Consider the following 16675-nt stretch of genomic DNA (forward strand, 5'->3'; position numbering starts at 1 on the left):
TAAGTACCAGAGTAAAGAGTCGCAATTTCGGTCCCAATTGTTGTCAGGTGATTTTTCTCTCTATCCAGTATTCTGATCCCTGCAGACCCTCTACCCCTCCGTGCCCACTATATGCTAGAATGCCTCGAGCTTGGTCCAGGCCTTCTCTTGTCATCCTACATCCTCTCCCTAGATTATTTTACACAATTCCATAGTTTTAAATTTCATTTATATGTCAGCAGCTCACAGACTTCTTTCTCTAGCCCAGAGACTGTCTTTTGAGGTCCAAATCTGTATATCCAACCTGTCCGATATCTGTCTCAGACATATCTCTGATATCCAAGTAGTGATGTAGTCTTGCCCTAATGTACTCCTCTATAATCATTTCTATCTTGGAAAATGACACTTCAATCACCCAGTAATTGATGGCAGAACTCTGGAAGTTCTTCCTGACACTACTTTTTCAATGACCTGTATATATAATGCATTAGCAAGACCTAGTGATTAAGATTGATTGATTGATTGATTGATTATAGTGGAGGTAGAGAGAAATGGAGATATACTATGTCCACTACCTTAAACCTATTCCTAGCTGTTTATCATGTGTTACCTGGCCAGTCACCAGGACTAGTTTCCTAAGTGGTCTGCCCACATCCTCTCAAACACTCTAATCTATTCTACACAATGTAACCAGAACAATCTTTTAAAATGACAAAATCAATTCTTTATCACAGGCACATGCTGATTGAAACATATACACATCACTTAAAGCTTTCAGTTACATTGCACCTAAGATAAAATCCCAACTCCATAACATATCCTTTGCCAAAAGAAGTCTCAGAGACAAAAGCATTTAGAAAAAAAAAAAAAAGATTTCTTAGAAAAACACTTGCAAAAGGTTACAATTGAGTTCAACTTTAGAAGGACTGGTTCACAAAACACGGTCCCCAAGGTTATATGCTTCATAATGGAAAAAGCAACTTTCTCATATGTTTGCCATACTCCCCCAAATTATTGCATATCATCAGACTTAGAAAAGTCAGCATTACAAAAGTCAGCAATTAAATTATTTTTGTTAGGGAATCAGTAACATGCGAGAAAGGCTAAAGGTTTTATTCACTTTGGAGACTATAGATAGTATGACACTGTCCTTTTTTGGCTTACCTCAGAGCACAAAGTGTTTTGTTTTTCTTAACTGTGGTATGTGACATACATACTTTCTCATATTGGAAGCAGGGAAAGGTGCTAATTTTGCTTTATGTGGATAAATCTGGGCATGATGTGGCTACTTCTTATGTCTTTGCCCTCAACTTATGTTATGCTTCCCATATCTATTTTCCAGCCACATGGCCTTCTTTCAGGTTCACCAACTCTTCCCCCAGCACACTGTTCCCTGTCTGGTACACACTCTCTTGTAGCCTTTATGGAGCCAAATCTTACTCATCTTCCCAGTTACAACTTAAGTATCCCTTCCTCCAAATCCCAATCTAAATCTATTCTCCTATTATTCAATCAGTCATAATGTCTGCATTATCAGTTAGGATGCCTTTGGTTGTCAGTAACTCAACGACAAATTCAAACATATTGCTAGGGTCTTCAAGGCCAGGGAGGTTTTGAGCATGGAGAAGAACATTCACCAATATGTGTACTTTTGTACAAAGCTCACTTTATAAACATTAATATGTAGTAAGCAGTATTTCCTGGAAATGTTGTCTTGTTTTGTCCCAAACAGTATTTACTAAGCATATGTGGCTATTGAGCGCTGGAAATATGGCTAATGCAACTGAGGAACTGAATTTTTAATTTCATTTATTTTTAATTAACATTTAAAACTGATAATTGCTTCAGTTTTTGGAAAACTTAAGCATGCTTGGAAAAACTCAAATATGTGAATCTATTTTTGCAACTGCAAATTTTAAGAAATCTAAATTTTATGAAATCCATTTCCAATTGAAATTAAGCAATTAAGAATAAAGCATGTAAGTGTAAAGTACATAATGGATTTCTAAGATTTGTATAAAAATGTAAATTATCTCAGTTTTTATATTGATTACCTGTTGAAACTATATTTTGGATATATTGGGTTAAATAAAATATGTCACTAAAATCAATTTCATCTACTTGCTTTTGCTTTTTAAGTGTGGCTAATAGAAAACTGTAAATCACCTAGCTTATTTAAAATTACATGACTAATTACAGAGTTAGCATTATGTTAGGACAGCACAGCCCTTAATGTTGAAATAGTTTACTCAACTAACCAAAACAAATTTAACAAAGTTTCCACATTAAAAGGCTTACAAAGTTTCCACTTAAAGTTTTTGAGGGAGTTAGGAGGAAATACAAATGTCGAGTTGGTGCTTTTAAAAGGTAAGTGTATAACATGCTGATGCTGGATTGGAATTTAGGGCTTTTAGGGGGAGTGGATGGAGTATTAGGTAAAACGGGAGACCACTGCAGTAATCCAGGCACCGAAATGATGATATTGGTTCCGGGCTAGAATGGAGGTGGTGAGATGAAGAGAAGATACACCTGAGAGGCATTTAGGAGGCAAAATTGACGTGGTTTAAAAACTTAGATTCTTATCTGATTGAATGAAAACATTGATTACAGACTATTAATCATATTCTACACTGAAAACAGTAATTAAAACGTATTTAATCGAATTCTATAATGTAATCAAAACAGATTACAGGTTTAATCACATTCTTCAACAACTTTATTAAAATCACAAATCCAGCAGATTCTCATATGCTTCCAAGAATCGAAAACACGCGCGCGCGCGCACACACGCGCACACATAAAATACAGAACTGTCATAATGATTACAGAATTCACTGGAACATTTACATTTAAACTGATCACAAAGGTAGCACAGGTATGACTTGCACCTAATATCTGCTAAAGGAGGAGCCCCTGACAGGGCTGAGGAATGCATGATTGAATTATTCACGGCAATCTACAGAAGAAAAGATCGGCCAACTCCGGGGCACAGAGGCGGAGTCCGGCTCGGACACTATTGCCAGAATTGGCCGGAGGTCCCACGTCAGTCAGTGGCCAGGCCCCGAACTCGAGCCTCATTCGTCGTCCGCCCACCACGGGGCGGGACGGCTACGCCTTCGGCGCTTTTATTCACGCCGCGCCAGTGCGGGTCTGATTCGGAAGCCGCAGACCCACCGAGGAGCTGGCACGCTAACGAAAACCTCGACGCCGTCATTTCAGAGTCAAGGAAACATCGTCAAGGAAACATCAGAGACACAGGCTGAGCCTGCCGTCCGACAGGCCCTCCCGCGGGGAATGCTTCCGGGGCAGGGGGCGGGGCTGCCGGAAGTGGCCGGACGCCGTCTGCTGTTCGTTGTTTAAGCGGCTGACGGGAAGGAGAAGCCGAAGCCCCGGCGGCGCCGCGGGGCGGCAGTCACGACCTGATCCCGGGCGGCCGCTAGCCTCTGGACGAGCCAGAAGCCAGGAGTACCGGCTGCGGAGCGGAGGGGCGAGACGCCCGCTCGCCTTCTGATCTCATCATGTCGCGGGGCTCCATCGAGATTCCCCTCCGGGACACTGACGAGGTAAGTGTCGCGTATGGGGGAGGGTGGGGGCCGTGAACTTGGACGATCTCTTCCTCTCCCCTTCTCTCGACTTCGTCTCCTAAGCGAGAGCACCTTCTCCCCCAGGAGCCCAGGTCGAAATCCCCCGCCGAAATCCCAGTCACCTCCTTCCCCAGCTCCTGCACCTTACCAGGCTGGGAACATCACGTCCCCGCAGCCTCGGAGCCACCCCGAGGAGTACTTGAAAGTTCCTTTCCTACCTGTTCGTCTGTTACAGTACTCTGCTCTCTTCCTAATTCACGGGCGCAGGGGTGTGAGAGTGCCGATAAATTGTAAGGCACCTCAGATAAAAGAGGTGGGCGCTGATGTCACCGTGGTCTCTCTGCTGCTCAAACTATCTTTCCCAGAGAGTACATAGGAGTCGCCCTTTATCCCTTAGAAACTCGCGTCTGTCATGGTGCACTGTGTCCTCCACACACGGCTCCATCAGCGAAATAGAGACCCAGAGATATAGCCTCCACTGTGCACAGATAGAATTTAACCCTCTCTCCCTTCCCACGCCTCATCATGGGTAGTCTGGGGCTTGTCTGAGTAAAGCTCTCAGCAGTGATGTTTATATCCAATGTGTATGTGTGTGTGTATATATATATATATATATATATATATATATATATATCTCATATTTGTACTTCTGTTGGGTTGAGATAAGATACTGAGATATAATTCACTTAGCGTCAAATCCACTGGTTTTCAGTAGTATTTGCAAAGTTGTGTAACCATAACCATTATCTAATTCCAGAACATTCACCTACTGTTAATTTTTGTGCCCACTTTAGGAGTGTCGGTGACACGCAAATGCTGTCTCCCTGATTAATGTGTACAGGGGCATTCAACTTTGCATTGCCTCTGGATTGTGCCTCTCAAGTTGTCAGACCTATAGCATCAGAGTGTCTGGGGTGCTTTTCTGCAATCTACCTGCATTATGTGTTAAGCAGGGTTTGGTTTTGTTATTTTGAGCAAGCAAAGCTTTTGGAACATTTTATAGTTCTGGTGATTTGAAGACAACTAGCGGTATTTGTTGGCTTCTCTATGCTTTTATCTTAATATTACCATATGACCTATTTGACATGTGTGCCTTAAACATTTCTTAACATATCTTTGCTCATCCCTATTGAAAGTGAACACAAACCCTCTGTGTATCCATATTGATGTATAGTCTGAAAAGCAGCAAAGAAGAAATGTGAATTTAAGGAAGAAATAAAAGTTAAAACCTACATTTTGTGTTTTAGGTCATTGAACTTGACTTCGATCAGTTACCGGAGGGAGACGAAGTTATCAGTATTCTGAAACAGGAACACACACAACTGCACATATGGATTGCTTTGGCGGTCAGTGTTCATGTAACAAATATTTTTTATGTGTTGACTGGGAAAAACCTATGATTTCTATTTCCAGATACAGTAATAGCCAGGTTGGGAGCATGATAAGTAAATTGTACCATGTGTGTGGAAGTTGATTGTATTACCATTTATAGAACAAGAAGACCAGTTTCCCAAGTGATGTGCTAGTCCACTGGTAAATTAGTATGGGTTGGTAAAGGCAAAATTCATTTACATTAAACAGTATTCTGTGCTGATTATTTCTTAATTACTCAGTGAAGACTGGCTTATGGTTTGTAGATAATCTGAGAAAAAACAAGATACCACCATGTAAACATTACTTAGTGGTGTTGTCCATAACAATAAAACATTTCCCATAAAATACTCTAGAAAGTGATTACATTCCAGGCTCGCTCACAAAAGCTCTTTGGGGTGAAGTTTATCTCAGTCTTGTTTTTTGTCCTCTTTGATCCCTTCCACAACATAAACCCTCCTGGAGATTCTCAGGAGAATCACTTCAGAGAGCCTAAAATTCTAACATCCTTCACTCTCCCCAGAACTGACTGCCTAATGTTTCCTTTTTGTGAGAACATCCTAGTAGATTATTCTGGTAATATAATACAACATATACTGCATTCATTTTTGCAAAGCAAGTGTGCCACAGGTCACTTTCATGTAAAGATACATAGTATCTTATATTATCTTGGAAGGTAGAAGTAGATCTAGAATTGAACTTATATCCAGTGCTCAAACTTAACTGTAAAGAATTTCTTAGATATAGATTTACAGAGAAATGCTTTTAGTGACAATAGTGCCTTTCTGAAGTGTCGTTTTCCTAGTCTGTGGAGAACAAGCCATTAATGCTTGTCACATAGTTTTTAAAGCCAGAGGGAATTTAGATTTTCTGTAGTGTAATGCCTTCTTTAACAGCACTTACAGAAAAAATGGAAGATTGAAGTATTAGCATGGTACCTGTGGTAAAATTGATGAAACATTGTGGGCTGTAGTATGTTACAAAGAAAAGAGTGTAGGCTTTGGGATCAGAGAGACCTTTGTTCAAATTCCTACTTGGCTGCTAACTAGCTGTGTGACCTTAGACAAATGATCTACCTTCTGAGCCTGTTTTCTCATCTATAATGTGATGTTAGTATTCACTTTAAGAGTGATTGTAGTAGATTAGATCGTAGTAGATTGTGTAGATTAAAGATAAGTATGTAAAGCTCCTGGTGCAGTCTGTGGCTCATAGTAGTTAATAAATGATGAATATTCTTTTTAGTATTAATAAATGAAACAAATGCCCAAGGAAGTTATTCAGCAGGCCCAAAGTCATGGATAATTTCGATAGATCTAGAACCAGAGCCTAAGTTTTCTGTTTAGAATTTTGTATCCCTATCCCTCTCCTTATTGCTTTTTCTCTTGGGCTCTGATTTAGTTTGAAATCAACTATTGCTAGCTAAGTAGTAATTTGGAAACATTGATAGTGATTATCACTTTTTTAACAGCTTTATTAAGGCATAATTCACCTATAATAAACTGCACATATTTGACATGTGCCATTTGAGATGTTTTACCATATTTCACCCCTGTGAAATCACTACCACAATCAAGAATAATATATCCATCACTCCCTAAAACCTTCTTCCAGACTCTTTCCCACCCCCCATGGTGCTTAGCCTACACCTGATCTGCTTTTGTTGCTAAAGATTGCATATTCTAGAGTTTTATACAAGTGGAATCATTTCAATATGTACTCTTTTTGGTCTGTCTTCTCTCGGCATAATCATCTTGAGATTTATCCACATTGTAGTATGTATGAGTAGTTCTTTACTTTTTTCTACTGAGCAGCAGCCATTATACCACAAGCAGATTGCCACTGCTTGTTTATCCATTCACCTGTTGATCAACAATCGAGTTGTTTCCAGTTTTTGGCTATTACAGACAGAGCTGCTGTAAATGTTTGTATGCATCTTTTTGTATGGACATATGCTTTAATAATCCTAATCTGATTCTTTACCTTTTAGCTGGAATATTACAAGCAAGGAAAAACAGAAGAGTTTGTAAAGTTGTTGGAAGCAGCACGTATAGATGGCAATTTGGACTATAGAGACCATGAGAAAGACCAGATGACCTGCTTGGATACATTGGCAGCCTATTATGTACAACAGGCTCGGAAGGAAAAGAATAAGGATAATAAGAAAGATCTTATTACACAGGCAACCCTGTTGTATACCATGGCCGATAAAATTATTATGTATGATCAGGTAAAATAAGATTTCTTTGAATTTATGAAAGGGAAAAAAAATACCACATGAAATAAAATGTGTGCGATAGGCAACAGATTTTTTTTTTGAAAGAATTTTTCTTAAAATAACGTGGTTGATAATAAATAGTCAAAAGAAGGAATTCCTTGTTAAAATGGAAATTTCTTTGGTTGTTGTACTGTTGAAGTAATGTGGGCAAATTTAGCATACATAAAACTTATCCACATGTTGAGTCAATAATTCTTTCATCTCCAGGTGAATTTCAGGCATATTTTAAGGAGTCTAACTTTTCTTTTCGTCATTGTTCCTGGCACAGACGACTTGCATTTCTGGATAATTTCTTGATTTGTAATTAAGAATTACCTATTGGTAGTTCAAACGCATTATAGTCAATAGAAGAATTTGTGTGATACTCCACCTCCTTCCTATATAGTTTTCATTTTATTGTTGTATATTCATGGTAAATTATGGTTAGTCTTTGGTAAAGTCAAGTCTAAGATGATGTATTACTTTTTCAGAACCACTTGTTAGGAAGAGCCTGCTTCTGCCTACTGGAAGGTGACAAAATGGATCAGGCTGATGCACAGTTTCATTTTGTACTCAACCAGTCTCCAAATAATATTCCAGCCCTTCTTGGTAAGTCATTTTTGGCAGCCATTTTAGGAAACTGTTTTTCATCATATGCCTGGAATATATTTCTTTGGCCTAGACAGCAGCATAGAAGAGCTTTACCTTATAAAAACATCTGCAGGGCACCTAGGTGGCTCAGTCGGTTAAGCATCTGACTGCGGCTCAGGTCATGACCTCACAGTTAGTGGGTTACTGAGTTTGAGTCCCGCATCCAGTAAGCTCAAGCCCCATTTCCGGTGAACACGAGCCCTGCTTCGGGTTAAAAAAAAAAAAAAAGCAGTCCCCACTTTGGGCAAGCCCCACTTCTCTCTCTCTCTCTCTCTCTCTCTCTCTCCCTCTCTCTCTCTCTGTCTCCCTCTGTCTCCCTCTGTCTCCCTCCCTCCCTCTTTCCCTCTCTCCTTCTCCCCCTCCATACCTTGTTCATTTGTGCCCTCCTTGTCACGTAAATAAATAAATACGTAAATAAATAAGATCTACAGTGATCTATGATCATTGTTTCTTTTTAAGCTACATAAATAGAAGCTATACCAGTTCAGAATAATCTGTAATCCACTTCTAAAGAGTAAATAAGCAATTTCTATTTGGATAACGGTCAGCTCTTTTACTTATTGTTTTATAATATTTAATATGACTTTTATTTATAAGCATACATTAATATATTCTTATGGAAAACAGGTTTTGATATGAAATCATTTTTACCATATTCAAGTATTTCTTATTCAGAGATGTATTTGATTTAGGTGAGTTCATGTAGAGTGTATGAGACTTGTGTTTTTTAAACAACTCATGTTTATCTTTAAAAATCATTTAGGGAAAGCTTGCATTTCATTCAACAAGAAGGATTACAGAGGAGCTCTTGCTTACTATAAGAAAGCATTGCGTACTAACCCAGGATGTCCAGGTAAGAGAAAAACTTTAAGTCTAATCTGTGTATGATCCAAGTGAAAATATTGAGGATTTGACAGTTGCCTATGAAGTTAGTTGTGGAAAGATGCTATAGGGTTGTTGAAAGAATTGAAATTTTTAAAAAATGTTATGTTTGATCCAAAAGCTGAATAGCAGATCATCTTATAATCTTTCTGTTCTTACACTATTTTTCTATTGAAAATCAGTGATTTAGCAAATCTTATTGAGAATCAACTATGTGCCAGGCATTGTTCTAGACCCAAGGAATGCAGCAATGAACCAAAGAGACAAAAATCCTTGCCCCCATGGAATTCATTTTCCAGTGGAGAAGATAAAATGAGTAAAATATAAACTATGCAAGATAGTGGTAAAAGGAAAGTAAAGCAGAAAAGGTATATGAGAAGAACTGGGGGTTTGCTTAGAAAAAATCAGGAAAATATGTCAGTGAAACAGTAACATTTGAGTAAAAACCTTAAAATAATAAGCATGTAGATTAAATGGGAGAAGATTATTCCCAGAGAGGGGGAATAGGAGGTACAAAGGCTCTGAGGAAAGAGTGGGCCTCGCAGGTTTCAAGAACAGTGAGGAAGCTAGTGTGTCTGGAATCAAGAGGGAAAATGAGGAGGAAAAGTAGTAAGAACTGAGTCAAAGATATAACCAAGGACCAGTCATGTAAGGCATAATAGATTAGTATAAGGACTTTAGCTTTTACTCTGACAGACATAGGAAGCCATTGGAGGGCTTTGGGCAAAGGAGTAAGTAACATGATCTGACTCATATTGAAAGGATCATTTTGAGCTTCTGGGCTGAGACTAGAGTGGGGCAGGGGGGCAAAGATAGAAGTAGGGAGACCAGGCAGAAAGCTGGTGCAGTCATGTGGGTCAGAGATGATTATGGCTTGCACTAGGGTGGCAGTAGTGGAGGTATAAGTGATCAGATTCTATGTATACTTTGAAGGACGAACTGACAGAGTAGATGTGATATATGAGCAACTGACAGAGTAGGTGTGATGTATGGGCCAAAGGAGGGATCAAAGGTAACTCTTTTGCATAAGCGACTGTAAGAGTAGAGTTACATTTTAGTATATCTGGAAAATAGTTCAAGAAGAATTATTTTTCAACATGAACATTTTAAAATACCTTTTAGATGTACAACTGGAGAGGTCAGGAGGGCTGTAGTTCAGGAAAGAGGTCTGAGCTGAAGTCATTAATTTGGAAGTCATCAACATATAGGTGGTGTATAAAGCTATGAAACTATGAGGTCGCCAGGGGAGTGAGTGTAGGTAGAAAAGAGGCCCAAAGATGGAGTTCTAGGGCATTCTGGCATTGTAGAGGTTAGGGAAATGAGGAAGATGCAGCAAAGGAGCCTGAGAAGGAGCAGCCAGATGTAGGAGGAAAAGAGAGTAAGTGCAGTGTCCTTGAAATCCAGTGTAAAATGTTTCCAGGACAAGACATCAGACAGTATCACATTCTATTGTTAGGTCAAGTAAAGTAGGGACTGAGAATCAATCATTGAATTCAGCAGCATACTAAGCATTAGTGACCTTGATAAAAGCAGTTTTACTGGAATGGTGGGGGTGAGATCCTTGTTGGAATGCATTTAAGAAGATAATGGAAAAGGAAAGTTATTAGAGGCAGCACACACCTGTAGATAGATATGTCAAGGAGTTTTGTTCTCAGGGGAAGAATAGGAGTGGGTTGACAATTGGAAAGGAAAATGGAATCAAGAGAAGATCTTTTTAAGATGGGAGAATGTATATGGATGAGAATGATCTGATATAGAAAATTTGATAATGCAGGAAAAAGAGGAGAGGGTTGCTGAAGCAGTGTCCTTAAATAAATGAGAAGGGGTGAGATCTCATGACCAACCAGTGGAGAGGTTGACCCTTCATGGGAACATGGTGGAGTTTTGGCATGGCCTTAAAATTGGGGAGCATGTATAAGCATAGCTCTGAAGAGAATGACAGTATGTGCATGTAGTCAGGCACGATATTGAAGACCTTACTGAAGCTTTTTGCTCTCTGTTTAAAAATTTCTCTTCAAAAATTAAGACACTGAAGGTAGAGTGTAACCAGGAGTGTTGGAAGACAAGAGAAGTACCAGTATTGTAGGTGTTCTGTTTATGATGAGAAAGGAGGAGAGCAGTATGGTATACTATCCACTAAAAGCAAGTTTGTGGTCTACCAAAAGATTTTGTAGTGTAAATATACTGAGGTTAATTTCAGGATTTTGAGACTCAATGTTTAAGTATTTTGTTTAATTTGAACCCTAAAAATGTCCTAGTTTGACAGACTGAATGACTGTTTTTTTAGCGGAAGTTCGTTTAGGAATGGGCCATTGCTTTGTGAAACTTAACAAACTGGAAAAAGCTCGTCTGGCATTCAGCAGAGCCCTGGAACTCAACTCCAAATGTGTGGGAGCATTGGTTGGACTGGCTGTACTAGAACTCAACAATAAAGAGGTATGTGAGTGAAAAAAAAATTTCCTGACTGATTTGTCAGACTTACTGTTCCTTATCTAAAATTCTTGAGGCCAAAGTGTTTTAGAGGTCAAGACTGCAGGTAATAGGTTATTGGGATGCCTGGGTGGTTCAGTTGGTTAAGCATGTGGTGCTTGGTTTTGGCTCAAGTCATGATCTCACAGTTTGTGAGTTCAAGCTCTGCATTATTAGGCTTTGTGCTGATGGTGTGGAGCCTGCTTGGGATACTCTGTCTCTTCTTTCTGTTCTTCCATCCCCCCTTTCTCTCTCAAATTAAGTAAATAAACATTTAATAAGAAGATTTCATGTAATAGAACTATAATATGATGCCTGGACTGCATAATATATAATACCCAGTTATTAGGACACCACCCCAAATGCAAACATGTAGTTCTGTGTCAGAGTGAGTGACTGTTCACACTAATAGGGTAACCTCACAATTCAGGTAAAGTTTTGCCACCAAGTGAGCTTACTCCAAGATTACAAAACAGCTTGTGTTTTAAGAAGTTTTTGGATTTCAGAATTTCAGGTGAGGAATTGGTAGGTTGTATATCAGTTTGGCATGCTTTCAATTGCAAGTAACAAAAAGCATACTACAGTGACTTAAACATGAGGGGTTTTATCATCCACTAAACCAGCTATCTAAGGTCTTGGATTTGGCACCTCAGTATCATTAAACCCAAAATTTTACATCTTTCTGTCCTTAGTATGTGGATTTTCCTTCTCGTGTCTGTCACCTCACAGTTGCAAGATAGCTGCTGCATCTCCAGGCATCTCATCATTTCATCAGCCTGATGGAGGGAGGAAAGGGAAAGGATAAACGGCTTTCTGTTAGAGCAGTTCTGTCTCCATCATGCTTCCCCTTGTGTATAATTGTCTAGACAGGGTTATCAGGGTTTCTCAGCACTATTGACATATGGGGCTAGATAGTTTTTTGTCATGGGAAATTATCCTACCCGTTGGTAGGCTGATCAGAATCCCTGACTTCTGCCCACTACATGCCAGCACATCCACCCTGTTGTGATAATGAAAAAAATGACATTACCTCCAGTTTAGAAGTGCCTGGGCCAATCCCCAGAGAAGGGAAATAGATTATGTTAACTGTTTTAGATCAGTCATCATTCATCCCCTGAGGTTTGCAAAGAGGAAAAGGGAACTTTCCTTCCTGAAATTAAAAAATCTCCACAGGCTGTAAAGTCTGGCCTCTGTTAACAGGGTAAGAAGGGTGTACAAGCTGTTGGGTAATCCACAAACATCTGCCACACCAAGAAGACAGCTAAAATCTATAAAACTAGAAGGGGGCTTTTTGTGAGGGAGGTTCTAACAATTTAACTCAGTATTTGAAATTTTTTTTATCCCTGCTGAATGTTAACTAAATAAGAGCTATGTTTGGTGTCTGAACTTAGATTTATATAACCTATTTTTCAGACTATAAGGAAAATTTTCAAAAAATGCTGATTAAACGAACCATGAGGTCCTGACCTGAGGCAGAGTCAGATACTTAACAACTGAGCCAGCCAGGCGCCCTGATCCCTCTGGTTTAAATGAAGGAATCCACCTCCAAAACGCCTCGTCCTCAGCTTGCTCTCTTAAATTTCAGAGATGCTAGGAGTGCCTGGGTGGCTCAGTCAGTTGAGCGTCTGACTTTGGCTCAGGTCATGATCTCGAGGTCCTTGAGTTCAAGCACTGCGTTGGGCTCTGTGCTGACAGCTCAGAGCCTGGAGCCTGCTTCAGATTCTGTGTCTCCCTCTCTATCTGCCTCTCCCCAACTCATGCTCTGTCTCTCTCTCTGTCAAAAATAAATAAACATTAAAAAAATTTAAATTTCAAAAAAAAAATGCTGATTAAATAATGGCCCTGTTGTCATCATTTTTCTTTTAGGCTGATTCCATCAAAAATGGTGTCCAGCTTCTTTCCAGAGCCTATACTATTGATCCTAGCAACCCCATGGTATTGAACCATTTGGCAAATCACTTTTTCTTCAAAAAGGTAAGAGAACTCAATTTATTAAAGTTGTTTGCTTTTAAATCCTGATTTGTTTTTCTGTTCTGCAGTTGATACTCTACTTTTTAACTTGGAAAAAAAAATTAAAAATCTCAGGTTTTTTCAAATTAGAGTTTGTATTAGTTAATTGGGGGTGGGTATGTTTGTTCATTCATTCACTCATTTTATATTTATTGACCCTTTATACTATACCTAACACTGTGATAGGGATGTGGAGACCAGTAAGATAGAGTTTCTGTACTCAGGAGTTCAGTTTCATAGAAAATGCAGACATGTAAACAAATGTAAATATAGAAATAAAGGTCTCTACCCTGCTGTGGTAGAAAAACGAAAGAGGAAGTGATCAAGTGGTTAAGGAGGTTTTCACCAAGAAGGAAAAGCCCTTGAACTGGGTTTTTAGGAGGAGATCTTTAGGTAGTTGAAAAGGGAAAGGTACAGATCTATGAAATATTCTCAGTAGTTTAGTAAAAGCATGGCATATGGTGGGCTCATGATAGACAATGCATTGGATCCAGATGGTGGGACACTGGTGTGATATAAGGTGCTTGGACATACTTCTCTAGGCAACCAATGAGTCATTGAAGTTTTTGTTTGTTTTTGCATATTGATCAAGATGTATTTTTTAAAGTTGCCACTAATTCTGTAGAAGCAATGGTATTTTAGATTTTTTTGAATGTTAAAATTCGGTATTTCATTGGCAAAGTTATTATACAGTAAATATGAAAGTTTTATCTGCCATATGGAAACCAGGTACTAAACTGTACTAAGAACTTTAAACTAAATAGCAAGTTAGGTAAAAGTTCACTAAACTGTATTAATCCTTATTAATAATAGATACTATATCACCATGATTATTGCCACTAATATGCAAGTACTGTTATCTTTTTTAAATGTTTATTTATTTTGAGAGAGAGATTGAATCCCAAGTAGTGTCTACCCTGTCAGCACAGAGCCCAATATGGGGCTCAATGTTATGAACTGTGAGATCATGACCTGAGCCAAAATCAAGAATTAGACACTTAGCCAACTGAGCCATGCAGGTACCCCCCAAGTACTATTAAATATGCATTCTGTGGGAGTACCTGGCTGGCTCAGTCAGAAGAACGTGTGACTCTTGATCTCAGGGTTGTGAGTGTGAGCCCCACGTGGGGTGTATAGATTACTTAAATAAGATTTTTCAAAAAATGCATTCCATGAATTTGTATAATAGTCACAACATTCCTATGAGATAGTTAATATTATCCCCATTTTGTGGATGAATAATTGAGGCAGAGGTTATAGCCTAAGGTCATACAACTATTAACCATAATGCTGTACTTCCTCTGTCTATAGAAAGCATACTTGCTGTTCATAATGAATTAATTATTTAAGCTTTATGCTGTAACTTTTATAGTATGAAAAGGCAATTATTTAGGGAGAAGATGGAAATGTATCTTTTTAAAAAAAATTTTTTTTTTTCCAATGTTTATTTATTTTTGGGACAGAGAGAGACAGAGCATGAACGGGGGAGGGGCAGAGAGAGGGAGACACAGAATCGGAAACAGGCTCCAGGCTCTGAGCCATCAGCCCAGAGCCCGATGCGGGGCTCGAACTCACGGACCGCGAGATCGTGACCTGGCTGAAGTCGGACGCTCAACCGACTGTGCCACCCAGGTGCCCCGGAAATGTATCTTATAAGTACTTAAAGTGTTACTGTTTCAGATAAAACAGTTACAGTAAGTTTGGTTTTTACTGAAAAAAAACAAAGGACTGATAATCCTAAATATTTGAATATATGTTTAATAGTCATTGCTCACAGCTGTTAGGACAGCATTCTTGAACCAAATGAAAAGGATTCCATTTTAAATTTGGGGGACACCTGGGTGGTTCATTCGGTTAAGTGTCTGACTTCAGCTCAAGTCATGATCTAGCAGTTTGTGAGTTCGAGCTCCCTCTGTCGGGCTCTGTGCTGACAGCTCAAAGCCTGGAGCCTGCTTTGGATTCTGTGTCTCCCTCTCTCTCTCTGCCCTCCCCCGCTCGCACTCTGTCTCTCTCTGTCTCTCAAAAATGAATAAACGTTAAAAAAATTTTTTTAAAAAGAAAGTTAAGTAAGACCACTTGCCAGAATTCACTCATCTAGCAAATAGTACAGTTGAGATGTAGTATTTCAATTCTCTGCCCACTACACTGCATTGCCTCCCCTGTAGAGGAATCATTTAACCAGATGGGGGGAAAGGTATTATTAATTAATATCCCAGACACTCAGTAATTAACTAGTAAAGTAGGTTTAGAAATGGGAGGAGCCATGGTGACTCCTGGAGCAATTACCACAGACCTCCAGAAAGAACTGAGAACTGAGCTTGGTTGTTTGATTGGAAAGAGAAGCAGCTAGAATGCAGAGTGGATTAAGGACAAAAATTGGGGCATGAGGGGAAATCAAAGAGATGTGAATGAGGACTTTAAATTGGAATGTAATCTTCAATACTTTTTATGTTGAATTTCAAAGTAGAATCATTTTATTCCCTAAGAGATATGTCATGAGTCAAGGAGTAACAAAAATAGAAAAAGTATATTCCAAACCCAACATTTGACCTTTACCCTCATCCCAGGGACCAATATATAAATTTAGCTAAAAGGCTGTGCAAAATAATTCAGAGTGTAGAGTTTGAATTATTTAGTTCAAATTCAGGTATCACCACTATATAGTTATGTTACTTTGAGCAGATAATTTCCCTAAACTTAAATTTCCTTACTTGTAAAACAGTAATAAATACCTACTTTATAGGATTTGAGGAGTGGCATTTAGAATTAAATGTAATGTGCATATTAAATACTTATCTAATGGGAAAGAGTTGCTGTTAAAACTACAATTACATTATTATTCCTAATATTAAAAAAAAAAAAGTTGAAACTGTCCATTGACCAAACAGAGGCTCTCCAGACCAGACTTATAGCCAAATGGGTAAAACATATCCTTATTAAAACCAGAAAGTTGTTTCCTATCCCTGATGTATAAACTCTGACTTTGAGATTCTCAGGAGATTAGCTCGGTAATCCAAATTTAAGTCATGACCCGTGGGAAAGTCATGACCCATGTATTCAAATAGAGCTGAATTCAAATCTGGTCACTTAAGCTTGCTACCCTCATGTGTTAGAACATTTCTTTGGTGTCGGGAAAAAAAAAAATTGTATTCAGATTCTAGCTTTTCCACAATACACTTTATTTCTTTAAGCCTCCATTTCCCCATCAATAAAATGATAATAATGACAATCTTTGCAAGATTTTTGACTGAGCCTAGAACTAATGTAAATATCATACCTACCACAGTGCTTGGTATATAATAGTTCTCAATAAATTGTAATTGTTCCCTTTACTAGTAATAAGGGACTTGACCTCTCAGGGTTTCTCATCACAAAAATACGGCGGATACCTCAAAGGATTGTTGCAGGATTAAATGAAGTAAGAGATATAATGGGTAGATATTAAGTTCTGGGTAAATAATGTTAGTTCCCATCT

At 38.7% G+C, this 16675-nt stretch overlaps 1 protein-coding gene across 1 annotated transcript in view; it reads left to right on the plus strand.

Moving 5' to 3' along the window:
- Positions 1-2767: 2767 nt before the first annotated feature.
- The window catches only part of CTR9 (CTR9 homolog, Paf1/RNA polymerase II complex component), a 29024-nt gene continuing 15116 nt past the window's right edge, over positions 2768-16675 (plus strand). Inside the window, exons 1-7 of the mRNA XM_043580662.1 lie at positions 2768-3542; positions 4811-4909; positions 6922-7161; positions 7680-7797; positions 8603-8692; positions 11009-11157; positions 13057-13164. Of these exons, the coding sequence (XP_043436597.1) occupies positions 3498-3542; positions 4811-4909; positions 6922-7161; positions 7680-7797; positions 8603-8692; positions 11009-11157; positions 13057-13164 (849 nt within the window). The 5' untranslated portion in view covers positions 2768-3497. The remainder of the gene's footprint in view (positions 3543-4810; positions 4910-6921; positions 7162-7679; positions 7798-8602; positions 8693-11008; positions 11158-13056; positions 13165-16675) is intronic.

This window comes from Prionailurus bengalensis, chromosome D1 (genome assembly GCF_016509475.1).
Source record: "Prionailurus bengalensis isolate Pbe53 chromosome D1, Fcat_Pben_1.1_paternal_pri, whole genome shotgun sequence".
Taxonomy (NCBI): Eukaryota; Metazoa; Chordata; class Mammalia; order Carnivora; family Felidae; genus Prionailurus; species Prionailurus bengalensis.